Source organism: Conger conger, chromosome 16, assembly GCF_963514075.1.
Source record: "Conger conger chromosome 16, fConCon1.1, whole genome shotgun sequence".
NCBI lineage: Eukaryota > Metazoa > Chordata > Actinopteri > Anguilliformes > Congridae > Conger > Conger conger.
Window position 1 is genome coordinate 35,214,563 of NC_083775.1, and position 27,919 is coordinate 35,242,481.

The window sequence follows — 27,919 nt, forward strand, 5'->3', positions numbered from 1 at the left end:
TTCTGGACAAATCCATCAAAACCATTTATTTGGCAACTTCCTTTTTTACATAGAAGTACTGAACCTAATTAAAAAGGCATCTTCACAACAGCCACACATAAGGTATATTCTATTTCGGCCCCCCTCCCACAACCTAAACATTCATCCCCAATGACAGATCCCCAACCCGAATCCCAAATGTCCCTGGTCTCATGGGCCTCCTCACAGGAGCAGGTCATCGGCACGGAAGGAGGAGAGAGGGCAGAGAGAGCGGAGAGAGAGAGAAGCTACACACTCGTCACTGTGTGTGTGTGTGTGTGTGTGTGTGTGTGTGTGTGTGTGTGTGTGTGTGTGTGTGTGTGTGTGTGTGTGTGTGTGGGGTGGGGGCGGAATGTTCAAAGAGGAACAGCTTTGGTGAATAAGCCCAGCCACAGAACTTGCACTGGGAGAGGTATGGTAGCCCCTAGCTACGCGCCAGTGAAAGACAGCCTTTAATGAGACGCACCCCTGGTACTCACAACGACAGAAAAGCAGCGCACGCCCCCCCCCTACTGAGCGCGCTCGCGCCCCCACGTTCGAGGAAATGTCGCACAACCGAATCTCAGTAAACGCAGAGACAGCGGTGAGCGGAAAGGAAGCCGCGTGCCCCGGCGAGCCTTGCTGGTAGCCAGGGCTTTAAGGCAGACGGGCTTGTGCATAGCGGAGAGGCTGCAGCGAGCCAAAACTGCGGACAACCGCGCACACGCACGAGACCTCCAGAAGAAAGTGCCGAGTCAGCGACCGCGTCACTGAACGGGCCGGGAGGAGCGCGCCTCCCTCCCGCTCGATAGATATCGACCACGTCGCGCGCTCGCGGTTCAATCAGTGCCGTTAAAAAAAAAGTTTCTACTTTAAGCAGCAGAATTTCACATTTAAATTCCCTCGAGACTGGCCCACGTACTGTAACACGACGACGCAATACAGTGCTTTCTTCCGGACTCCTGAGATATTTTCAACTTGAAAGTCAGCCCCTGGTACTTGTATGATAAAAATAATCGCCATCTTTGCCTGGTATATTTACTCAAGCCGGCTCACAGAGGCTTACAGCAGAAGAGTTTGCGAATGGAAGCGGAGGCCAGGCACAATGCATTAAGGGTAAAAAAATAAATAAATAATAAAGGCAAAGAACCCTAACGTGTGTTCGCAGTATGCTTTAACGCCGTTATTGCTTTTGGGAATCCTAAGGACAACTTTTATTTTTCTGTCATTTTCATGAGAAGAAGAAGCTGAATCACACATTAGTGATTTTCATACAGGTCAGAGTTCTCATTTGCCCCCCTGTGTACCGAATTGTATTCACGCTTACAAAAAAAAAACGAAAAAAAAAGAGAAAAAAAATATTGTTTCCGAATGTTGTCTGTCGTGGGTGGAACCTCCCCGTTCCGTCTCGGGAATCTCGTGAGGAACAGGAACATCGCCGCTCTAATGGAGACTGGAGGGAGGTAGAGGGAAGTCACTTCTGAGCGTCGGCGAGAATCTCTCCCACAAAAGAAGCTACGTCCGTTTCCTTGGATTCGTGGATCTTGAAAAAGGGCTGCTCCTGTAGAAACCAGAGCAAAGATAGATTCTTCAATCTAACGGCAAAGCGCTTTGATTTAGACGCCTCTGATTCAACGTTTTAGCATTTTAGCCACCACCAGACTCCAAGTGCTCTCCGTGAAGCAAACAAGCTTGGTGACTGCAATCCTGACCTTCAGGAGAAGAATGACATGTTATATCATGTGTATGACAGTGCTATGTCAGCCTTATGGGGAGGGGTTAAAGTAAAATGTTACCCATGTGTCTAACCGTATGGAAAAACATTAAGAGGTTAAATGCAATCTGCTTTGTATATCGTTCAATAAGCAAACTTATCTCGTGCATGGTTATTAAACTCTCTCTACAATAAACACCGATTATGTCAGCCTATATGCCAATTCTACATAAAACGTATTGTTTAAAATACTCAAGAAAAATAATGTGTGGTATTTGTTTCGGTACTAGCGTCATTTAGTTTTCATACAGGGCTGAGCGCTGTTCATGGTTCTGATATCTAACTTGACAGTGTTTAAAATTTTTTTTTAAAAAGTTTACCTCACTTACCACTTTGGAGGTTCTAGTGTGGCGTTTGCCTTTCTGCTACTCTGTAAAGCGTCTTTGTGACAGTTGTCTGCGCTACACAAATAAAACTTAATTGAACTGAATTTAAACAGTCCCCTCAAAGTATTGGAACAGCAAGGCCAAAACCACAAGAGTTCAAAATGTCAGCTTTTATTTCCTGGTATTTACACCTAGATGTGTTAAACTACTTAGAACATAGCACCTTTGGTATCAGACCACCTGATTTTTAGGTGAGCAAAACTATTGGGACAGAGAGTATTTAAGTAAATGAAAGTAAATAAAACTTAATATTTGGTAGCATCTGCCTTGGTTGCAATAACTGCATAAAGCCTGTGGCCCACTGACATGACCAAACTGGTGATTGTTAGTGTCTCGTGCGATGCTTTTCGAGGCGTTTACTGCAACCTCTTTAAGTTGTTTGTTTCGGGGGGGTTCTTCCCTTCAATCTCATCTTCAGGAGGTGAAATGCATGCTCAATTGGGTTAAGGTGTGATTGACTTGGTCAGTTTAAAACCTTCCACGTTTTCTCCCTAATGAAGTCCTTTGATGTGTTGGCACTGTGTTTTGGGTCATTGTCTTACTGCATGATGAATTTCCTCCCAATTAGTTTGGACACATTTCTCTAAGTTGGCAGACAAAATGTTGCTGCTACCATCATGAGTTACATCATCACTAAAGATTAGTGAGCCCTCTCCAGAAGTAGCCATGCAAGCCCAAGCCATGACACTTCCTCCACCGTGCTTCACAGATGAGCTTATATGTTTTGGATTGTGAGTGGATAACTTTCTCCATGCTTTCGCCTTTCCATCACTTTGGTAGAGGTTAATCTTGGTCTCATCAGTCCATAAAACCTTTGGTAGCATATCCCTTGCTTGCAAGAACCGCAACCCCTTGACATCACCAAACTGTTGCATTCTTCTTCAAACTCAGTTGTCTTCAGTGTGTAGCAAAAACAAAGGAATTGACCCCGCTGTTCCAGTACTTTTGGAGGGGACTGTATCTAGGCCTGATGGTACAGTGCGTGTCTGAGCGTGCGAGGGGGGGCTGTAAGAAAAGTCCTCAACGGCGGCCCGTCATAGCTCGCTTCCGCCGCTGAACACTACGGCCCTCCGCCCAAACTCACCATGAGCTCCAGATAGCTCAGCCTCTCATCAGCCTTCTTCTTCAGGCTACGAAAAGAAACGGAACGACCAGATCAGGATGAGGAGAACTGTGTCTCAGAGTCATTCTCGATACAGGACATAATGCTGAATTAGGCCTGCACATTAGAGTCAGTTACAGCTGCTTCACATCCCCATTTAAATGCATTAAAATTTAAAGGCTCATTTAAATGCACATTTTCTTCAAAAGGATTGTGTGGATTTATTTGGACGTTTTGATACTTTCACAGTGCTTTTATAACACCTTCAACTCCTTTAAAACCCGCAAGCCAAGGGAAATGTCATTTTCCACAATATAGGACCTTTAAAGTACAAACTGCAGCAAGGGACTAACTGATGTTAATAACAGGTCAAAATGGCCTCTAGATTGGGGTGGGGCGACGGAGCTCACCAGTGTGTGCTGAACTCCACCAGCTCCGGGGAGAACTGGTCCGCGGGGAGCTGGGGGGACGGCTCCTCCACCACCTGTTTGAGCTGCTGAAAGGGCGTGCCCCAGGACTCGTACGGGAAGTGCAGGAGGGCCAGCTCAATCTGAGGGGCACAGGTCACCAAACGCACCCAGTACCTTAACTGTAGCGTAGCGGTTACGGCACACGACTGGGAACCACAAGGTCAGTGGTTCGATCCCACGGTGCAGCCACAATAAGATCAGCACAGCCGTCGGGCCCTTGAGCAAGGCCCTTAACCCTGCATTGCTCCAGGGGAGGATTGTCCCCATGCTTAGTCAGACTCTGGATAAGCCAAATGCTATTAATGTAATGGAACGACTGCATTTATGTAGCGCTTTGGATAAAATACAATACAATGCTATACAACTGATGCCTCTCTAATTCACCCATTCACACACGCTCACTCGCCAACCGTGATAGGCCGCCATGCAAGTTACCAATCGGCTTGTCGGGAGCAAATGGGGGTTAGGCGTCTTGCTCAGGGACACTTCGACACATTGAACCGGCAACCTTCCGACTGCCAGACGACCGCTCTTACCTCCTGAGTTAATGTCACCCCACAGTAGGGCAGGACAGGTTACAAGGCGTTGATTAAATGCTTGAAAGCGCCAGCAAAGGTGGCCATTTGGTTGTCCATGTTCTTATTCTGTGTTTGAACATGGACAAGTGCTCTAAGGGGTATGTCGCATAGCCTAAAATAAGTGGCTGAAAATGAAGTGTTCTCCTTTCACACAGGGAACGAAATGTTTCTACAGCCCTGTTGTGGCGTTATTCAATAGATTAAAACATCACGTGTGTGCGTTTGTGGGTGTGGGTGTGTGTGTGCGTGCGTGCATGTGCGCGTGTGTGCTAGCGTGTGTGTGTGTGTGCGTGTGTATGTGTGTGTGTGTGCGTGTGTATGTGTGTGTGTGTGCATGTGTATGTGTGTGTGTGCGTGTGTATGTGTGTGCGCGCGCGTGGGCGTGTGTTTGGAGGCGAGCAGGACTGACCAGTGTGATTCCCAGGCTCCACACATCTGACTTGACGTTGTAACCCCTCTGATTCAGCTCTGGATTGATCCGCTCTGGCTGCAGACACAGAAGAGCCCCCTCAGATAACTGACCCATTCATGCACACTAACGCTGCTACACTCCTTAGCTTATCGCTCAGATAACTGACCCATTCACTCACACTAACGCTGCTACACTCCTTAGCTTATCGCTCAGATAACTGACCCATTCACTCACACTGCTACACTCCTTAGCTTATCGCTGATAACTGACCCACTCACTCACACTAACGCTGCTACACTCCTCAGCTTATCGCTCAGATAACTGACCCATTCACTCACACTAACGCTGCTACACTCCTTAGCTTATCGCTCAGATAACTGACCCATTCACTCACACTGCTACACTCCTTAGCTTATCGCTGATAACTGACCCACTCACTCACACTAACGCTGCTACACTCCTCAGCTTATCGCTCAGATAACTGACCCACTCACTCACACTGACGCTGCTACACTCCTTAGCTTATTGCTCAGATAACTGACCCATTCATGCACACTAACGCTGCTACACTCCTCAGCTTATCGCTGATAACTGACCCACTCACTCACACTAACGCTGCTACACTCCTCAGCTTATCGCTCAGATAACTGACCCACTCACTCACACTGACGCTGCTACACTCCTTAGCTTATCGCTCAGATAACTGACCCACTCACTCACACTGACGCTGCTACACTCCTCAGCTTATCGCTCAGATAACTGACCCACTCACTCACACTGACGCTGCTACACTCCTTAGCTTATTGCTCAGATAACTGACTCATTCATGCACACTAACACTGCTACACTCCTTAGCTTATCGCTGATAACTGACCCATTCATGCACACTAACGCTGCTATACTCCTTAGCTTATCGCTGATAACTGACCCATTCATGCACACTAACGCTGCTACACTCCTTAGCTTATCGCTGATAACTGACCCATTCATGCACACTAACGCTGCTACACTCCTTAGCTTATCGCTCAGATAACTGACCCATTCACTCACACTAACGCTGCTACACTCCTTAGCTTATCGCTCAGATAACTGACCCACTCACTCACACTAACGCTGCTACACTCCTTAGCTTATTGCTCAGATAACTGACTCATTCATGCACACTAACGCTGCTACACTCCTTAGCTTATCGCTGATAACTGACCCATTCATGCACACTAATGCTGCTACACTCCTTAGCTTATCGCTGATAACTGACCCATTCATGCACACTAACACTGCTACACTCCTTAGCTTATCGCTGATAACTGACCCATTCATGCAGACTAACGCTGCTACACTCCTTAGCTTATCGGTGATAACTGACCCATTCATGCACACTAACACTGCTACACTCCTTAGCTTATCGCTGATAACTGACCCATTCATGCACACTAACGCTGCTACACTCCTTAGCTTATCGCTGATAACTGACCCATTCATGCACACTAACGCTGCTACACTCCTTAGCTTATCGCTGATAACTGACCCATTCATGCACACTAACGCTGCTACACTCCTTAGCTTATCGCTGATAACTGACCCATTCATGCACACTAACGCTGCTACACTCCTTAGCTTATCGCTCAGATAACTGACCCATTCACTCACACTCACGCTGCTACACTCCTTAGCTTATCGCTCAGATAACTGACCCACTCACTCACACTAACGCTGCTACACTCCTTAGCTTATTGCTCAGATAACTGACTCATTCATGCACACTAACGCTGCTACACTCCTTAGCTTATCGCTGATAACTGACCCATTCATGCACACTAACGCTGCTACACTCCTTAGCTTATCGCTGATAACTGACCCATTCATGCACACTAACGCTGCTACACTCCTTAGCTTATTGCTCAGATAACTGACCCACTCACTCACACTAACGCTGCTACACTCCTTAGCTTATCGCTCAGATAACTGACCCATTCACTCACACTAACACTGCTACACTCCTTAGCTTATCGCTGATAACTGACCCATTCATGCACACTAATGCTGCTACACTCCTCAGCTTATCGCTCAGATAACTGACCCATTCATGCACTCCAACGATCCTATATTCCTTAACTTATCTCTCGGATAACTGACTTATTCTCTCACAGCTCTCATCTCTTATAGCTCAGAGAACTGTATTCACTCACTCCATCACAGGCTATACTCCTTAGTTTATCGCTCAGAGAGCTGACCCAATCACATACTCCAACACTGCTACACTCCTTAGTATATCGCTGAGATAACTGCATTCACTGAAGACACAAACTTTGTAAGGCAATGAGACTACAGCCTGATGGCAAAATTCTTGTGGGAAATTTCACTCACTGCCATGTAAGGCTTGCAGCCAGCGTCCAGCGTCTTCGCCACAGAGTCCACCAGGTAGCCACTGATCCCAAAGTCACACATCTTCACGCGGCCCTCTTTGTTAATGAGAACGTTGGAGGGCTTCACATCTGACAGAGCGAGCATTCACAAAGCAGACAAACACACACATAACAGAATGTGTTATCTCACAGTCCTAAAAACTGTTCACCCACCTTTTCATGTTTTAGCATCTACGACCACAATGTACAGTCCTGTGCGAAAGCCTTAGGCACCTGAATAACATTCTGTACAGATAAGATTCTTTCAGAAATAATTCAATGAAAGGTCCTAAATCAACATACTATACATTTTACTTACATTTTAGTCATTTGGCAGAACAGTTAAAAACTGAATCAAATCAATATTGTTTGTGACCACCCTTCGGCGTTAAAACTGTATCACTTCTCTGCTGTCCTGCAGTTCTATAAGACAATCAGCAGGGAGGTTGTTCCAAGCAAACTTGCCACAGTTCTTCTGCAGACTTTGCTTGGCTCCTTGCTTCTGATCAAGCCTTGATCAAGATTCTATGTAAAAAGTAGTCAATTGCTTACAGAAATACATTACTTTAAAATTAAATACAAAAATGTCTCTGTAAAATTAAATCTTTTGGAAAATGAATATTTGGAAATCTCAAATGTGTTCTTTTATACTAACACATCATACTATTATACACATTATACTAACACATGGGGGCGACATGGCTCAGGCAGTAAGAGCAGTCGTCTGGCAGTCGGAGGGTTGCCGGTATAAATGCCAACCACACACACAAAAAAATAAACATATATAATAAAGTCTAGGGTGCCTAAGACTTCTGCACAGCACAGTACTGTACATAAAATAACCTAAAAACTTGTCCATATTAAACAGTAACGCCAGTAATAAAACTAAGGCTCGAGCAATACCGTACAGAAGCACCAGAGGGCACCACTCACCTCTGTGGATCACTGACAGCTTACTGTGTAAATGTTCCAGAGCTTTGACAATCTGGAAAGAGAGGAGGTGAGAGGTGAGAGGTGAGAGGTGAGACAAAAACAGTCAGACAAAAGCACTCGTAACAGAATGCAACATGTGTGGTGTTACGCACTGCGGTGTTTGGGTACAGGGCTCATAACCTAAAGGTCGGACACAGCTGATATACCCTGGAGCAAGGCACAGTATTTGGATGCTTCAGTGAGTATACTCATTTATACATACATTTTATTAGGCATTTACTTATTTTTTAGACTTCTACTGCTGTAGCCTATCCACTTAGAGTTATGATGCGCTGTGTGTTCAGAGGTGCTCTTCTGCATACCACTGTAATGTTGTTTGTGTTACTGTCACCTTCCTAACAGCTTTGACGAGTCTGGCCATTCTGCTCTGACGTCTCTCATTAACAAGGCATTTCTGTCTGTAGAACTGTTTTTTGCACCATTCTTTGCAAACTCTAGAGACTAGTGTGTGTGAAAACCCCAGGAGTTTCTGAGATAATCTGCCAACAACAATCAGTCCACGGTCCAAGTCACAGTGATACAGTTTCCCCCATTCTAACGGTGAGCAAGTCGCTCTGGATATAGCACCTGCTAAATTCCAGCAATGCATGTACACTCAGTCATCCCTTTATTAGGTAGACCTGTGCACCAGCTTGTTTTTGCAATTATCTAAATAGCCAATCAATTGGCAGAAACAAAATGCATTAGAGCATGCAGGTGTGGTCAAGAGGTTCAGCTGTTTTTCAGGCCAAATGTCAGAATGGAGAATAAATGTGATCTCAGTGACTTTGCCTGTGGAATTATTTTTGTCGGGGGGGGTAGTATCTCAGATCTCCTGGGATTTTCATGCACAACAGTCACTAGAATTTGCAGAGAAAGGTGCGAGAAAAAAAAAATGCATCCAGTGAGCAGAAACGCCTTGTTGACAGGAAGGTGACAGTAACACAAATAACCACACATTACAACAGTGGTATGCAGAAGAGCATCTCTGAACAGACAACGCATCATAACTCTAAGTGGATAGTCTACAAGCAGCAGATGACAAATTCTAAAGTCTAATTAAAAAAATTATAATCATAAGTCCTAATAATACCTAATAAAGTGGTCACTGAGTGTATAAGAATGCACTACACATTTTTGTAGCCAAGTCTTAACCGTCATTTAGAAATTGTCAGGTTGGACAACTGATATTCATGACAAAATATTAACGTGAAAGGCAACTGGAAGCAGCAATTCAACCCAACTCAACGTTTCAGCAAAAATGTAATGCCGGTCCAAAACCTGCTGGTATCAATCAGACTGCAGGGAGAGTATCTGTGGTTGAGAACTTAGCGACTACTAACAGTCGGAGGGTTGCCGGTTCGATCCCGCCCTGCGTGTGTCGAAGTGTCCCTGAACAAGACACCTAACCCCCAGTTGCTCCTGATGAGCTGGTTGGTGCCTTGCATGGCAGCCAAATGCTGTTGTATGAGCATCTGTGTGAATGGGTGAATGAGAAGCATCAATTGTACAGCGCTAATTGGATAAAAGCGATATATAAATGCAGACATTTACCATTCACATTTACATTAGTAAAGTCTGGATGAGACCCAGCCAGATACGCACCGAGACGGCCATTTTCCCCAAGATGTCCTCCGGAATCCGCTTCTCTTTCTCCACTACTTTTTTGTAGAACTTGTCGAGAGAGGTGTCCATCAGTTCCATGCAGATCCACACGTCGCCCTGACAACAACACGGGTGCACACGCAAGTGGTCACGGACAAGCCGATAACCGCAAATGCTCACTGAAACAGCACACGGTATTCACTCAAGTTGACCTTCGTTGCATCTTTGTTCGGCATTTTTTATAAGCAACACTGCATTTTTCAAACATGCATAATAAGACATTTATTCAGTGGAGCATACTGTATATACCCATCTCATATACAGAGGCTTCAGAGAGTATTCTGAGCCCTTCACTTATTGCACACTTTATTGTGTTGTACATTTAATTTAAAATGGACAAAATTGCCATTTTTGTCCATCAATCTACACTCAATAACTAATAATAAGTGAAAAGTAAAATGTAAAAAGTTTAAATGAAATATCTCTAATTTATAGAAGTATTCAGACCCTTAATTGCCTTAAAATGCTATTTGGCAAACTCCAAGCAGGCTGTCACCTGCCTTTTACTCAATAGTGGCTTCTGTCCGGCCATAAAGGCCAGATTGGAGTCTGTTAGAGTGAAGGTTGGGTTGTTGGTCACCTCCCTGACCAAGGCCCTTCTTGGCTGTTTACTCCGTTTGACCGGACAGCCAAATCTAGGAAGAGTCCTGGTGGTTCTAAACTTCTTTCATTTCACAACTATTGAGACCACTGTGCTCCTGAAAACACTTAAAAGTTTTAGAACTGGTTCTATATCCTTGTTCTGATCTATGCCTCGCCAGTTTCATCAATTTAAGGTCTACAGAGAGTGCCATGGCTTGGTTTTTGTCCTGACATGCAGTGTGAATTGGGGGACCTTATATATACAGGTGAGTGCTTTTCTAAACTATGTCAAATCAATTCAATTTGCCACAGGTGGACTCAAATCAAGTTCTATAAAACACGTCCAGAAAAATTTGACAAACAGGAAACACCTGACCACAATTTGTCACAGCTGTGTCACAGCAAAGGGTCTGAATTGACTTCCTTAAATGAGAGATTTCAGTTTTTGATTTGTAATAATTATCAAACATTTATCAAAACATGTTTTCACTTTGTCATTATGGGGTAATGTGTAGATTGATGGCAATGCTATCCATTTAAAATCTACAACCCAATAGTGTGCAAAAAGTGAAGGGGACTGAATACTTTCTGAAGTCACTGTAGCTCTTATTATTACACACATTTAACACAATTTCATAATTTACATCAGTGGTCTCCAACCCTGGTCCAAGAGAGCTACTGGTTTTTGTTTTCATCTTAAAATCAGCACCCTGTTGAGAACCAGGTAACCAGATGAGGCGAGTTAACTGTGAAATCAAAACTTTTGCACTTATGATGACGACTATATGTTTAGAACAGCATTCCAGGTGTATTTTCCTAGTTCTGGATGTGATGCTTTGACTTGTGGTAGAACCTATGCACTTTGGATTAAAAGCGTCTGCCAAATGACAAAAATGTAAATGTAAAATGGCAAGGAAAAACTCCCTGACTAACAGGAAGAAACCTTGAGCAGAACTGAGCTCAGAGGTGGAGTCCAACAGTTTCTGGCTGGCACAGTCAGGCCGGGGCATAGGTCTTACCTCCCGGAACAGGGCCCCGTAGAAGGTGACAGTGTAGGGGCAGTCCACTGTCCGCATGGAGATGTCCAAATCCATCAGCAGACCCTTCTGCTCCTTAGTGTTGACTGTTGCTCTAATCCTCTGTAAGCACAACATCACATCATCCTTCTGGGCTTCAAACAGCAGTGTCTGTTAAACTGAAAGCCATGCTTCCTGAAGTCTTCCAAAAATAACCTTCAGATGTATAGATGTTTCACTCCAACCCTAACAATGCACACCTTATTCAACAGCTAGATATCTCAGAGCTGATAATCAGTAGAATCAGGTGTGCCAAACTTGGTTGAAATGAAAACCTACAGGGCAGGGGGATCTCCGGGAACAGGGTTGGGCAGCCCTGTACTACACGGTTCAAAATGACATTGATTGATCCGTTTATCCATTGCACACAAATATTCAGGCATTTATTCAGTCGTGACTGATTAAGTACATTTGTGATATCCTTTAGGAAAAAAAGTATTTTTTTTGTATGGGTCCTAGACTAATTCTACAATGGCTATCTTGTCAGATAGGCTAGTCATTTCTAACACCCCAGTGCACATGGGGACAAATGTAGGGCTTTTGATGCCGACACATTATTTATTTTAGATTTGTTTGTGCATGCATTATTTAGAGTAAAGCATTCTGTACTCTCATCCAAGGTTCAATCGGTCTGGAAATCATTAGGTTAAATTCACTGTTCCAGCCTGGCAAAAAAAAATTGTTAAATGCACAATTAATTGTTAATTGCATTTTTTAACTACCACTGTGTGAATATAATGTGCTGTGCTTTAAAATGTTAACACATTTTCTCATGGATTTCTTCAAGGAAGCGATTATGGACAGTTTGCCAGCAGCACACCCAGACATTAAAGATACAGAGCAGTCCGTATGTATTTGGACAGTTGGTTCAATTGCAGCTCTTTTGGCTCCGTAGTCCGGCACACTGAATTTGAAATAAAACAGTAAATGTAAATGAATAATGAAACCGAGTTGAATGTAGTACTTCATTTCTTCTTCTGTTTATTTGATCACGTTCCCTCATTTCCAGGAAGCCCAAACACGGCTCAGCTAGTTCACATGCGCGCCTAATCGTCTGCATTCCTTCTGACCCACAGCGATAGGTGCGGTATATGAATGAGGTCCCCGTGGGGCGTGGATCTCTTACCTTGACGGCCATGATGGTTCCGCTCTGTGCGTGCCGTACCCGCTCCACGACTCCGTAGGCTCCTCGGCCCAACTCCGACAGGGATACCAGGTCATCCGCCTGCACCTCGAAATTCTGTGGAGAATGGCCTGGGTTATTCCACACCTTACGTTACGTTCTTACCTTCAGATGTATTGCACATGGGGGTAACTGCAGTCACAAAATTACAACCAACGGAGCTCTAAAAGTGCATAATATTAAATCCAGGGACCCCCACCCAGGTAATGTGGGGTACCCCCATCCTACGTTTGAGATGTGCCTACATTTGTGCCTACCTTTGTTCAGCGAGAAATGATGGCCAGTATCCATTTTCATCATGAATGAAAAGCAGTTTTGTATTTAGCATTTATTCTGCTCCACTGAAAATGTACCGAACAAAGAAGTCATACACCTTGAAGAGAGAGATTCATCTTTCACTTTTGTTTTTAATATTTTCTTTTGGAGTTTATTTTCACAAATCTTTTTAGACCTGTTCAGAGAAAAAGCGACTCTGATCACTGGCCTAAATGATTTCTAGTTCTTAATCCAAAACGCAAAAGCTTAATAACCTACATTGTGAGTGCCACTCGGCTAAGGAATTCTGGGAAGAGCCCAGTGCTTTATTTATCTTAAGAGTACACTGTGTAAAAGAGGGGAGGCGCATCTGGCCCCCGAAGAGAATGGCAGGGGAACACAGTGTTCTCTCACAAGCGATTTCCTGTTTAAACGTCACATTCGGGCATGACAAGACCAGGGCCCAGTGCACCATGGGAATACTATGCGTCACTGTGCACAGCTCATTACAACTTAAAGCGTGTGTAATCACTCGCTACGTGGTGCAGAGTGAACGCACATGAAATGCTTGGCACGTGTACTAACCGTGAGTTCAGACTCGCATGACAACAGTGTTGCCAACACACTGAGGGAGACTCGTATTACTCCAGCTCTGACCTCCTCCACCCCTCCCACGTTTTGACTCTGGCTTGGGAAGTATAGATATTTTTGGATATCTTGGGAGATGCGCATTACAGACGCAGGCCCAGTTATTGGACACCACCTTCAAATCAATAACTGCATCCCTTATCAGAGAAGGTGAAACAGCCAGCTTTTCGGTCTGAAAACCTGGCTTAACACGCAATGGACCTTGGGGCAACAACAGAAAAATTTCATTCCAGAGAAATGCAGAAAGAAAAATGCCCAGAGCGCTACAAGCCACCAAAAAAAAGGAAGATGAAATTGGTGCTCTACAACCAGGACCGAGCAATCATATGAGACTCCTGACCCGGACAGCACAGGGACTAGCCCGAAATAAGAGACGGTGGGGCACACAGAGCTCAAGAGAAACGCGCACTGTTAAAAAGGGGCCGGTCAACACAACCCTAAAAACTCTGAAAACACACTGAAATGTAAACCTCTTCGAGGACCAGCCCGTCTTTTCCGTTTGTCTGGGAGCTGGCGTCCTCTCAAAGCCCCGCTGCCAAGTTCCGACCGGATCAGAATTCCCAAGCCTGGTTCAGAGGCGGATTCCAGCTCCCCGTCAGGAAACACACACGGCCCCGGCGCTCCGGCCCCATACTCCTGCACCTCCTGCACCTGCAGGCCCTCACAGCTGCCCGATTCCATCATCTTCAAGCCATTTCTTTGAATTCTGCCTTACATTACTGGCATTTGGCAGACGCTCTTATCCAGAGCAACGTACAGTTGATTAGACCAAGCAGGAGACAATCCTCCCCTGGAGCAATGCAGGGTTAAGGGCCTTGCTCACGGACTGACCAACGGCTGAGCGGATCTTATTGTGGCTACACCGGGGATCGAACCACCGACCTCGCGGGTCCCGCTTATGTACCTTAACCACTACCCGACAGGCTTACCAGATAAACCATCCTCTTGCTTTACTTCAAAGTGTCTGTGTGTCCGTTTAGCGGTAATAAATTTCCTAGCAAGAAGACTCCACTCCTGACGTTGAGTGCAAACCACTGACACTCCCATCTGAGCATCAGCCATCCAGTAAAACACTCAGCATAGTGTTGGCAGTATAAATAGGGTGAGTGGCACAGCAGTGAAGGCTTTGGACTTTAATTCAATGCAGCTACCCACTGAGAGTTGAGGAGAAGAGGCTCCCATGGGGGCAGGGTTTTTGGCGGTGAATCCTCAGCAGTACATGGGGGACTGAGAATAAACAGGGTAAAATTGCCCACCAAATTGTGAGAGAATGGGGAAAACATCTGAACGAAATGATATACACTCACCGAACACTTTATTAGGTATTTATTAGACTTCCTATTTTTTAGACTTCTACTGCTGTAGCCCACCCACTTAAGAGTTATGATGCGTTGTGTGTTTAGAGATGCTCTTCTGCATACCACGGTTGTAATGTGTGGTTATTTGCATTACTGTCACCTTCCTGTCAGCTTTGACCAGTCTGGCCATTCTCCTCTGACATCTCTGATTAACACCATTTGCACCATTCCTTGCAAACTCTAGAAACTAGTGTGCGTGAAAATGCCAGGAGATCAGCAGTTTCTGAGCTGCTCAAACCACCCTGTCTGCCACCAACAATCATTCCATGGTCACATTTTTTCCCCATTCTGATGGTTGATGTGAACATTAACTGAAGCTCCTGACCCGTATCTACATGATTGTATGCATTGCACTGCTGCCACACAATTGACTGATTAGATAATCGCATGATTAAGTAGGTGTAATAAAGGAAAAATGTTCCTAATAAAGCGCTCTGTGAGTGCATATATAAAATAAACTCTCCCAGAGACAGCCATAAATAAATACAATAAACACACAAGGCAGAAGCATCCAAGTCCCAGTTCTTTTCCATTAGCAGTCTGACCAACCACTACGCAAACAGGCCATCCCCTAAATGCAGTGTTCCCTGACACAGTGCACTCTGTAGAACACGTACTGACGCACTTTGTGGAATACGGTCCGCTAAGTCACCGTCACGGAGAAAAGCACGTTAACTTTCCGAGCAACAACGCGGCGATATTACCGGGAAAGACCCAGTGAGGTTTGCCCGAGAGAGCGTTCGGTTCTGCACTGCAGAGAATCCCATCCTGACTGACACATAAACGAGCTGTGACTACAACCGCAAGAGAAAATCGGCACAACGCTGGAAGGTTCAACTGAGAGTCACTTCCTAATCTCAGAAAGATCTCCGTTCGAGTGCTCACTCCCCCATAGGGATGGACGGAATCCGCAGGTGTGCAGTGCCTATGTTACAGCCTTATTCCAAAATTGATTCAATTATTTTATTTTTCTCAGAAATCTACGCACAATACCCAATAATGGCAAAGTGAAAAAGGTTTTTTTTTTTAAAGAAATTTTTCCTCATTCATAATTTGAAATAAAAACTGAAATACCACACGTACGCAAGTGTTCACTCCGTTTACTTGGTACTTTGTTGAGCCAACTTTGGCAGCGATTACAGCCTCAAGTCTTCTGGGGTATGATGGCACAAGCTAGGCACACCTGTGTTTGGGGTATTTCACCCATTCTTCTCTGCAGATCCTCTCAAGCTCTGGCAGATGGGGAGCGTTGCTACACAGCTATTTTCAGGTCTTTCCAGAGATGTTCGATTGGGTTGAAGTCCGGGCTCTGGCTGGGCCACTCAAGGACATTCACAGACTTGTGCCGAAGCCACTCCTGCATTATCTTGGCTGTGTGCTTCGGGTCGTTGTCCTGTTGGAAGGTCAACCTTCGCCTCAGTCCTGAGCGCTCTGGAGCAGGTTTTCATCAAGGATCTCTCTGTACTCCATTCATCTAGTGTCTGGTATCCTCCGTTGTGCTATCGACACAATCCTGTCTCAAGAGGTCTACGGACAATTCCTTCGACTTCACAGCTTGGTTTTTGCTCTGACATGCACTCTCAGCTGTGGTATCTTATATAGACAGGTGTGTGCCTTTCCAAATCATGTCCAATCGATTTGATTTACCACAGGCGGACTCCAATCAAGTTGTAGAAACACCTCAAAGATGTAATCACTGCCAAAGGTGGCTCAACAAAGTAAACGGAGTGAATACTTATGTACGTGTGGTATTAAAGTTTTTTTATTTTAGGTCAGCCGTGGTGCCTGACACCTCACAGAATCAGCAAACGCTCAAAATGCAACCCCGTTTCAGGAAGACAACATCTACCCACCTTGTCTCCAATGGTGATGAAGGTCCTGGAGTCCAAATTACGAGGGGGCCTGTAAACAGACGTGGTTACCGTTGACCATTAGAAATGCGTGTTGCTTGTATCAAAGAGGTGCAAGAATGGACTGGAAATGATGCGATCCAATGACACAGACAGTGGGCCTTCTGAAGTGAGTCTCTCAAAAGAGGAAATGGGACTATGGTCATATCTTGGAAAGAGGAGATAAGGTGTCACGATGTGAGTTCGGAAAGTCCAAAATTCCCCTGATAGGGTAGAAACTGCCAAGAAGGACAACAGGAATGGAACCAGCTTGCAGAGATAATGGCACAAAAAACAGAAGCACAGCTCAGACACACTGCTTACATTAGCTCAGGATTGTTACTATATTTTCGTAAGCAACAAAATGAATCGGCCATTCATGTAGATGTCATACCAGAAAGCAGAAAGAAACTGATGGTTCCACTCAAAGAGCACAGCTTCATAAGCTGCTTGAGCCGTGGTGAAGCCTGTAACTGAAACAGATATACTCACACTGGGTCAGGCTGAGTGGGTTGGAAAACCGCCTCTGGGATCGTGAGTCCTGGCTTTTTCTTCTTTCCTGTGCAGAAAAACACGGGTCAGACACTCTGGTCAGTTTTTGACAGGAAAGCAAAGACCTATTTGCCTAGAAATCCGCAGAAGGTCAGCAAATGACATTTGCCTGTACGGACCCCCTTCAGTGAAACGAGCAGGGCTTCTGGATTGGCTGACAAGCTAAAAGCCATGTCAGACACAAACTCAAGCATCCCGCAGTGGTTGTGGTTCACATGGATGAGAAAATATTCTGCGGACCTGGTTCAGTGTGAGGAGACATCATCCACCGCACAGATTGCAGATTTAAATATAAACACAGGCTTGTGTCCCACACAGGTCTACAGTAAAGACAGGCCTGTGGGCCCAAACTATCCCACACAGGTCTACAGTAAAGACAGGCCTGTGGGCTCAAACTATCCCACACAGGTCTACGGTAAAGACAGGCCTGTGGGCCCAAACTATCCCACACAGGTCTACAGTAAAGACAGGCCTGTGGGCCCAAACTATCCCACACAGGTCTACAGTAAAGACAGGCCTGTGGGCTCAAACTATCCAACACAGGTCTACAGTAAAGATAGGCTTATTATAAAATGTAAGAAATTGCATTACATTTTTACATTTAATTATAGTTTGGAGGGGAATGCTCTTATTAGAACCCTAGAGGGTTTCAGTGCCACGCAGATAAGAACTTGGACCTTGCAGAGTAACACACACAAACAAAAGCAGCAATGAAACCGTACTGGCAAATGGGACGCCAGTGATAATAAAACAATTACACACAACTGCGATAACTATGAAGAACAGCTTACATGGAACTAATCTACTTAAGACATCATAGGGAGGTAGGCAGGGGTGGGGAGAGGAGCAGGCAATGGCACCTGCCAAACAATAGCGTCTGTTGCCAGACGTTTCTGCCGAGCGTGATCCCCACAGATTCTACGTCTACAAACAAAGCCCTGATGACAGACTCCGCTTCCGACGGGACGACCAAACCCCTGCTCACTGCATAGGACCCTTACCTAAGAGCAACCCCCCCCCCCTCAGTGACAGGTAGGGATCGAGGGCTGTGACACCCTCCTTCTACATGGGAGTCAGCTGTGAAGACAGCCTTAGCACTGCAAATCAGCAGCTCAATTACTCTAATTACACCAATTACTCCAATTACTCCAATTACTCCAATTACTCTAATTACTCTAATTACTCTAATTACTCCAATTACTCTAATTACTCTAATTACTCCAATTACTCCAATTACTCCAATTACTCCAATTACTCCAATTACTCCAATTACTCCAATTAAGCCAGGACTGTGACTGCAGGCAACGTCCTTCCGCAAAAACTTCAGTGCCTTTTCAGGGGAGGGCAGACATGACCCACGCGTCTCCTCCAAAACGCAAGGTGCCTCCAGCTACGTCTTCTCACACCAAAGCCTGCCGCGCAACTCACAGAGCGGGGTCAGAGGAGGACCATTGATTTGAGCAGTTCCATGTCAATTCAACACACTTTGGGACCGCATCCTCACAGATATTAATTTGATTTGGTGAGCTGATATAGCCTTATAAGAGACCCCTGGAACCAAAATTACACTGTTAATCTTGGAGACATGGGTGAACAAAGTTTGGGCAAATTCACTTGACACCATGACTTCGACATGTCTCTCCATCTCCGTTACTGAAGGTCATAGATAAATGGTTCTTATATTACTGCATATGTCTAGCTCTATCTACATGTTTACCCCAAAATGAAAGGTAAAAGAGCGAACCTTCCCGTTTCCTGGATGGCCAGTTGACACAGCATGCACAAAACGTTCTCACACTGCTGCCCTGCAGTGTGAATGTTATAACATTCACAAAACATTCCAATAACTTTGTGAGGACGTTTTTCATTGGCTGGCAGGGGCCTGAATAGCACAGCTCTGCCACACAGAGCTCCATGTCTCCGCCCTGGCAGCCTACCAGAGGCTCAAAGCAACCACACACGCACACCCATCAGAATCCTGTATTTGAAGCGCACACGTCTAGGGGAAGTGAAACAGTACACACAGGACTGCAGCCAACAAAAATAAAATTCAGGTTGTGATACTGCAGTCAGGGTCATAGAGGGAAACGCAGACTCTCCCTGTTCCGAACACCAAGCTAGCTCACCATGTTCCGAACAGTGACAACAACTTTCATGACAAATAAATACGAGATTACTCCCAGAACAGCTTTGGTTTTTGCGCGTGTGGGTAAAGTCTAATTCCTTCCGTTTTCATAAAAGCGGCCACTTCCCCCCGCTGATTGTAACACTGTGAGCCTACGTCAACTAGCATTACAATTTTCTGTTCAGTAAAACACTGATTACAGCAAAGTTGTGTGCAACACATTGGAAGGACCTGGTCTTTTTCCTGTGCGCATGAAAGCATTCATGCAGGCTAGTACAAGATCTAGGGTCCAACACTACGCACACCTTTCTCTCCTCTCCATTAAAGAATACAACAGAGAATGCAAACACCATTTTCAAATGCATCGCACAGACACGTGTCCCCATTTTGTCCCCCCCCCCCCAGTCCAGAGCCTCCATTTTGCAGACTGTGGTCTTACCCCATTGTGACATCACGCTGTGGTCTTACCCCATTGTGACATCACACGTCATGGCATCGCATGGCCACAATCCCAGGGAGAGGCTGTTCAGCACCACAGTGAAGGAGTACCAGCTTTAGCATGCCCAGGGGCCCGTTTCACAAAGCAGGATTACCGAGTTAGCTGGATAACTGCACCGAGTAAAACCCAGATTATCCAGCTAATTCTGTGGTGGAACAGGGCCCAAATGTGCAGCTTTAATTAATGCGCACGTCACACTTAGTTGCACAGCGAGAACAACGTGACCTTTTATCAGTGTTCACATGTACAATTCCAGAAAGGGGTGACCTGGAATGCGGAGCTCCAGAACATGCAAACCCAACGGCTTTAGAAACCTTTGGCGAGATGAGAATGCCCGCGTTCAACACGGTAGGGAAATGCGTGGCACTTCACTGAAAAATGCATGGAATTACTCAGCGATGCCAAAGAGTGTCAGACCAGTTCAAACATACGCCTTTCCGTGCTGCGACACGTCAATGCTCGCGGGGTGGGGGGGTGGGGGGGGAGAGAGAGAGGAGAGAGAGAGAGAGAGGAGAGGGGGGAGGGGAGAGGGGAGAGGGGGAGAGAGAGAGGAGAGAGACGGAAAGAGAGAGAGAGAGGGGGAGGGGAGAGGGGGAGAGAGAGAGAGGGGGGAGGGGAGAGGGGGAGAGAGAGGAGAGAGAGGAGAAGGGAGGGGAGAGGGGGAGAGAGAGGAGAGAGAGGGGAGAGAGAGGAGAGGGGAGGGGAGAGGGGAGAGAGGAGAGAGAGAGAGAGAGAGAGGGGAGGGGAGAGGGGAGAGGGGGAGAGAGAGGAGAGAGAGAGAGGAGAGAGAGACGGAAAGAGAGAGAGAGAGGGGGAGGGGAGAGGGGGAGAGAGAGAGAGGGGGGAGGGGAGAGGGGGAGAGAGAGGAGAGAGAGGAGAAGGGAGGGGAGAGGGGGAGAGAGAGGAGAGAGAGGGGAGAGAGAGGAGAGGGGAGGGGAGAGGGGAGAGAGGAGAGAGAGGGGAGAGAGGGGAGAGAGGGGGAAGAGAGAGAGAGAAGGGAGAGAGGGGGAAGAGAGAGAAAGAGAGGGAGGGAGAGAGCTGGAAGTTGACACAGGCAAATGAAAGGAGGGGAGAAAGCGGATTATGAAAGCAGTGATTGAGAGACGGCCGAACGAGAGCGTGGGCACGGAGCGACCATGCTGTCCCTGTCCTTCACAGCAGCAGGGCTCTCAACGATGTGTTCAATAAGAGGTGTTAGAAACCCTGAGCAAGGATAGGAATGCACCTTTCTGAAACCAGACGACTTCAGCAAGGAAGCGTACGACTCACCGTGGTCAGGCTGGCACTGCAATGCAAGCTCCTCTATCACGTTACATGTCATTTGGCTGACACTTTTATCCAAAGCGACTTACAGTTGATTGGGAATTGCTATGATATGAGGCTGTTAACATGCAAGCTCCTCTGCATGACTGTTAACATGCAAGCAGCTCTGCATGACTGTTAACATGCAAGCAGCTCTGCATGACTGTTAACATGCAAGCTCCTCTGCATGACTGTTAACATGCAAGCTCCTCTGCATGACTGTTAACATGCAAGCTCCTCTGCATGACTGTTAACATGCAAGCAGCTCTGCATGACTGTTAACATGCAAGCTCCTCTGCATGACTGTTAACATGCAAGCTCCTCTGCATGACTGTTAACATGCAAGCTCCTCTGCACAACTGTTAACATGCAAGCAGCTCTGCACGACTGTTAACATGCAAGCTCCTCTGTGAGAGGCTAACATGCAAGCTCCTCTGCACGACTGCTAACATGCAGCTCAATACGAGGCATTCTGCAGAATGCACGGCGTTTAACATGCATCCGTCTCGCCACCGATGCACGTTAAACACCACGCATTCAGCAGAACGCTAAACGATCTCCGTTTCCAAACACGACTTTCCTCCGCCTGACAACCCGCGACAACCCCCGCGGCGGGGGCCGCCGGCGAGATCAAACGCTTCGCCGGCAGCTCTCGGCGTTTCTCCCAACGCTCCCGTTACGCCGGCTCCCTAACCCGGAGCGGGAGAGCAGTCTGGGGAACTAGCGCGTCGGGCCGAACGGGTTCAGCGAGGGCACGGCGCACATACCTCCTCTCTTCGCCATCGGGTCGGTGATGCAACAGGCGCGCGGCCTCCGAGAGGAAGTGTCTGGCGGTTAGGCGGACTTCGCTGCGGAACACAAATCCGTTGTCCCGTGCTGAGCTGGGAATTTCCGACGAATCCCTGCCCACGCCGGCACTCGCCCGCCCCCCCCCCCCTTTCTGCCCGCAAGCTTCCGTACGCTCCCGACCTCCTCGCCGCCAGTCGCTTAATAACCCTGTCAGCCCCGAGCCCAGCGCCCAGCGCCTCCGTCCAAACCCCGAGAGGGGCTTTCGGTTTCGAAAATGAAGGAAAAGTTGAGAATTTCCAGCGGGGTTTTAATAGGGGCTCGAAACGAGCGTTGTCTGAAGAGTTATAAGGGCTAGAGCGCCCTGCGGCTCTCTGGGGATTTCACGGTGGTTATGCGCCAGTGCGCGTTCGGCACTCTTGGAGCTGAAAGGGTTACCTCCGGCTCGACGGGTCACACTGAGCGCGCTCAGGGCGTGGGGTGGGGGGGTGGGGGGTGGGGGGGGGTTTAGGTGACCGCAGGGCAGGAAGCGGAAGCACTGAGGGTGGGTCCTGGCACACCACCCCCTCTCCTCTCCCCCGCGCCAGGCTGCAGTGTTACCGAGAAGAGAACAGAGCCTCTTCCGCTGTTCACAGTGGCACAGGATCCTGGCCTTGCACACCAGAGAAGGCGTAATCCGTGCTCTTATGTTTACAGGATTTTAAAAAAGCAAGCTACAAAAACTATGCAGCTGACAATAAGGGATGCGGAAAATAAAACTGCAGGACAGTGTTGTGGGTGGCCCCCCTTACAACAGGGAACTACGTTATTTTACATTCATGGTATTTGGCAGACACTCTCATCCAGAGTGACGTACAGTTGATTAGACTAAGCAGGAGACAATCCTCCCCTGGAGCAATGCAGGGTTAAGGGCCTTGCTCAAGCTGTGCAGATCTTATTGCAGCTACACCGGGATTAGAACCACCGACCTTGTGGGTCCCAGTCTTTTACCTTAACAACTACGCTACAGGCCGTCCCTCAACTACAGGAACTACAGCTCAGAGACCCCCGTATCAGCAGTGCAGAGACCCCCGTATCAGCAGTGCAGAGACCCCCGTTTCAACAGGGTTAGGGTTAGGGTTAGATTAGAGGGCCAAAAGCAGCCTGTAGCATAGAGGCTAAGGTGCATGGGACCCGGAAGGTTGGTCGTTCAAGCCCCGGTGTCGCTGCGAAAAGATCCACACAGCTGTTGGGCCCTTGAGCAAGGCCCTTAACACCACATTGCTCCAGGGGTATTGTCCCCTGCTTAATCAACTAAGTTGCTTTGGATACAAGTGTCAACTAAATAAACTTATTTATTTATCATCATTATAAAGCAGAGGAATCCTCTGGTACAGCACTGCCCTTGGGGCATTTGGGCTCTCTCAACCTCCCACCCACATACAAAACAACCGCTCAGACACTATCCCTGCGACCGCTTTTACAGCACTCTCTGCTTTAGTTACCATGACCACACACACGACTATCCAATCACAGACAAAGAAGAAGAGAAAGAAAAAAAAAGAAAAAGTAACAGGAAGGACGTCTACCTGCCCGTGTTTGTTTAGCACAAACAGTGCGGATCGGGGTTGAGCGGTGCCTGCGCTCAGAGCGCTGACACAGGTGTGGGCTCGGGAGAAAGGAGAAGGCATTCTCCATTTCAGTCTCGGTATCGCCGACATGGCAGGCTCTGCCCGCGGCGTGACATCCTCTGCCCGCTCCGCACGGGGCTCTGCAGACCACGTACTGCCACCTGAACGTCCGTGCATTTACGCCAAACGCAGCGCGCGCAGCGTACATTCAAACTATATTCGCGGAGATAAACAAAGTGTCTGCACTGAGCTAGTATACAAGCACTGTGTCTTTCTCATGCAATTCTAAAATGTTTAAGGGCATAAACATCGTCTTGACTTCGTCAAATGGCGGCCATTTTGGTCCCCATCTCCGCTAAAGTTTGGCGCGAGCACAAAAACTGACCCCAGGGAAACAAGCCAGCTGCCTTCCCTGCAGGCAAAAAAAAAAAAAAAAAGGCTTTGGCGTCCCCTTGTTCTTTTCTAACCCTAGATATCTTGAGAAGGTCAGACCTCTCTTTCCTCTGAATTCCATTTTGGCTTTTACTGCCCGATCTGCTCTGACAGCCGTACACATTAATGAACTTTTACGACCAAGAAGTCCCTCTGTGGCTCGCTTCCCTCTCCGTGCCATCTGTCACGCGGGGAAAAGGACAGGAGATTACAGACCTGCCTCGGGCACTCACGCCATATACCTGAATCTCTCTCACCCTCCCTCCCTCCTCAGCGTTTGGAGAAATACAGTGCGCTCCAGAATTATAAATATGCACAAAAACTGCTGTTAAATATTGAATATTGACAAAACCTTTATTTTCCAACATCTGTTAAGTTGCGCACTTCATTAATGATTCAATTGAATCAAACAAAGTCTTACATTAAAATACATAAAATTAAATATATGATATAAATATAAAAAAGAGGTTCCATAATTATTGCCACCCTTAGTTTAATAATTTGTGCAAACACGCCTTGCAAAGATGACAGCCACAAGTCTTTTCCTATAATGTGTGATAAGGTTAGAAAACACATTTGGAGGGATTTTTGACTATTCCTTTATGCAGAATTTTTCAGAATCATTGATATCCTTAGGATACCCCCCTCTCTTCAGTTCAGACGGGGTTCATGGGGCTCTCATCTGACCATAGCACAGTATTAATTCCAATTCCAAGTTTGGCAAACTCCAGATGCTTGGTTTTGTTTATTGTGCTCAGTATGGCCTGTCTTCCTGCCACCCTTCCAAAGAGTTTGTTGGTATGGAGGTGACATTTTTTTATTGGACTTTTTCGGGAGAATATAAACTTGCGTCCCCTTCTTGACAAGTTTGCCCTTACAGTGCCAAATCGTATGTTTAACCGTTTACGCATTTTTTTAATTCCCATTACCCGACTTGTGATGGTGAACATCTATGTATTCTGAATTGATAATTATTTGGCTTTTCCCATGCTGACTGTTGCATGCTTGTTACTTCATTTTATAATATTAAACATTTTTACAGTGAAACAGGAAGTGATGTAATTACAATATAGTTATAGTTGCTTTAGACTGAAATCAACTAAATTAAAGTAAGATGATATTGCCAATTTTACTTTGTTTGATTTTATTTTCAGGAATTGTTGGGGGCACCTGTGGTTGTCAGAAAAAATTAGATTACCAAAAAAACATGGGCGATATGAAATAAAAGTATGTCATTTTCCCGTATGTTTGAACACGTTCATGTTGTTTATTATACGCAGCTTTTTCCTCTAATCTTTTTTAAGATCTGGAGCCAAAAGCTAAAAAAAACATCATGTTTGCGGCAGGAGGTTACCGAGGGCAAACAAAATGCCCATCCTCGACCCGCACGTATGCATTTCCCTCCCTCCATTTAGAAGTTACTTCCTCTGACATACAAAGGTACACATTCACACAACCCGATACATGCTGCCGATTCAAGAGCATCTCTATCCTGAGCAGCTTCAGCAGTAATTAAAATGACATACATTTTCTGGACTATTTCGTCCATGTGTCAGAAAGTTATTTACTGACGGGGAAACTCGTCATGCCCATCAGGACCAAGAAGGCTATCAAGCGTTTTCTTTGCATTCTTTGATTCATGAATGCGAATCAATGAAAATAAGTCCACTATTGACTGCAATCTAAAGCAGTGTTGTAGCTAGCTACATTTTAATTAAACTAGATCATCTTTCAAATCAACCCAAAAAAGATCACCATAACTAGCCAAGTTAACACGTCCGCTATCGACTCTAAATGTGCATGAAATTAGCTGCGAGGAGAAAATCGTAGAAAAGGATTGGTTCGACCCATTCATTCACCGATTTTCAAGTGCATAGCGACCGCACGCAGTTCCGGATTCGGTCACTGCCCTTCTTTGGCACAAAACAAGCTAGCCTGCAATTAACGTTAATCAAGCAAACAATCTACGTTTGGCAAAGTATCATTATAAAGACTCACAAGATATCTAAGCACTTTTATTTCACTTTCAAATGTTAAGTAATAAAATGTGACAATCTGCGTTTGGATTTACTTGACATCGCCATTCAATTATGAACCTTTAACAGGTTAGCGAAGTTACTTAGCTTCCGAACTTATGCTCTCTGTCTTAGCTAGCTAGTGATACCATTTACAGAGCTAAGTTAGCTAAGATTGTACTTATTCGTGGGATTCAGAGATGAAAACTCGAGAAACGGACTCTGTTAACAACATAACATAAGTTGCATTAACTATAAGCAGCTAATCATCACACCTTTGGTAACTAGAAAAGCTGCTGGAAAATAGCGATATTGCTGGCCGCATCTGGCTATCTAGAGTTAGCCATAAGCAAAAACTGACAGCTAGGAAGCTAGCAAGCACAAGCACATTTTAAAAAGCACAAGCGATCAATTTGCCACTTGGAGTTAATGTTGAGAGTCAGCAGGCAACTAACTTAAGTCAAGGCCGTTTTTTTTTCGGCTAAAACAAGCATCACTTACCGGTGCCTCTTGGCAGAGACATGTTGAAACAGCACGCAGAGTTGTGCAAGACGTTTTGGAATTCACTTTGCAGAACCTCGCTGTGTTGCACACGAAATGCACAATCAAGCTCGTTTCCCTTTAAAATAACGTTCTAAAATAACGTTTCACTTGTGCACGTGTAGCTAAATCCTCAACAAACTCGCAGAAACTGTGCCAGTATTGTTTCGTCAAGGCATTCAACTTCTGCCAAAATGTAACGTTAAAACTGCAAAGATCCACATTTCCTCAGGAACAAGAAAATACCAGATCTGGTGGTGTCAGAAATAAGTCAGCTTGCAAGCTTGTTCCCTCTGTGTTCTGCATCTACAGTAGACTCTTTAAGAAAGTTTACAAATCATATTAAATCAACAAAGAAGAAAAAAAAAAACAGTGGCTCAACTGAAGCAGCTAACAACCTCAGTGCAAAACGAAGTTCGCCCTGCGACTTCGTTCGTATCCCTCACTCAGCGACTGGATGAGTAACTGATGACGTCATGGCATACCACGTTAAGACACTTCTCAAAATAGCAACAGGGGGGAAACGGCGTTTGTCCAATCAGAGCTTGCGAAGAAGAGCAGAGCGCGCCCCACTAATGCTACGTAGTACACTGTAACCTCCGAGGAACGCCTGAATAGCCACTATTTCCCCGTTGAATAGTCCCTCGCATACCAATCCCCTTCTCCAAATCTTGCGTCGAGATCTAACAATGTTTAGAGTTCAAGGAAAGGCAAACACCATGACGAAAATAGGTCTTTAAAATTCCATAGCTACAGTGGAAAGAATGAAAGATTTCCAGCTCCTCTGGGGCAGTAGTGCCTTCAAACATTTTCCAAATCTGAATAAGAAAACATTCCCTGTATTTAAAGAAATGTGTGCCTGTGACAGAGATGTTTAACCTTCAGATAATATTTTGGGTCTATTTGATCCCATTCAGCATCTAATATATCTTAAAAATCAGTTAACCCTTGCTCAAGGGCCCTACGGCTGTGCGGATTTTATTGTGGCTACACTGGGGAATGAACCACCAACCTGCCCCAGTCATGTACCTTAGCCCCACGTGTATCACTGAGCAAAACTATACTGATTTCCTGTGTAATAATTCCACAAAAGAGAATAGTGTAAAATGTGCTTTAGGATGATTTCTTGCATTACTGAAATGTACAGTGCCCTCCATAACGTTTGGGACAAAGATCAATCTTTTTTTTTCATTCGCCTCTGTACTTGACAATTTGAACATTGTAATAAAAAAAAATCTAATGTTGTTAAAATGCACATTGTCAGAAGGTCATTTTTATGAATTTAGGTTTCACAATTTAGAAATGA

The 27,919-nt window shown here is 45.8% G+C and overlaps 1 protein-coding gene across 3 annotated transcripts; it reads right to left on the reverse strand.

Moving 5' to 3' along the window:
• LOC133114399 (dual specificity mitogen-activated protein kinase kinase 3-like) lies at positions 1-27,073 on the reverse strand. Of its 3 annotated transcripts, none has more exons than XM_061223735.1 (12): positions 26,575-27,073; positions 17,245-17,311; positions 16,717-16,765; positions 12,546-12,659; positions 11,363-11,482; positions 9,702-9,818; positions 8,058-8,109; positions 7,087-7,214; positions 4,717-4,794; positions 3,670-3,809; positions 3,242-3,287; positions 1-1,558 (listed from the first exon to the last, which is right to left on the reverse strand). In XM_061223735.1, exons 1-12 carry the CDS (start codon positions 26,594-26,596, stop codon positions 1,472-1,474), a joined length of 1,020 nt encoding a protein of 339 aa, XP_061079719.1. In that variant the 5' UTR covers positions 26,597-27,073; the 3' UTR covers positions 1-1,471. The 3 variants fall into 3 exon arrangements, with proteins under 3 accessions (XP_061079719.1, XP_061079720.1, XP_061079721.1); XM_061223736.1 differs by lacking the exon at positions 26,575-27,073 and adding an exon at positions 21,998-22,136; XM_061223737.1 differs by lacking the exons at positions 1-1,558; positions 3,242-3,287; positions 3,670-3,809 and adding an exon at positions 3,816-4,373.
• Between the last annotated feature and the right edge of the window lie 846 nt (positions 27,074-27,919).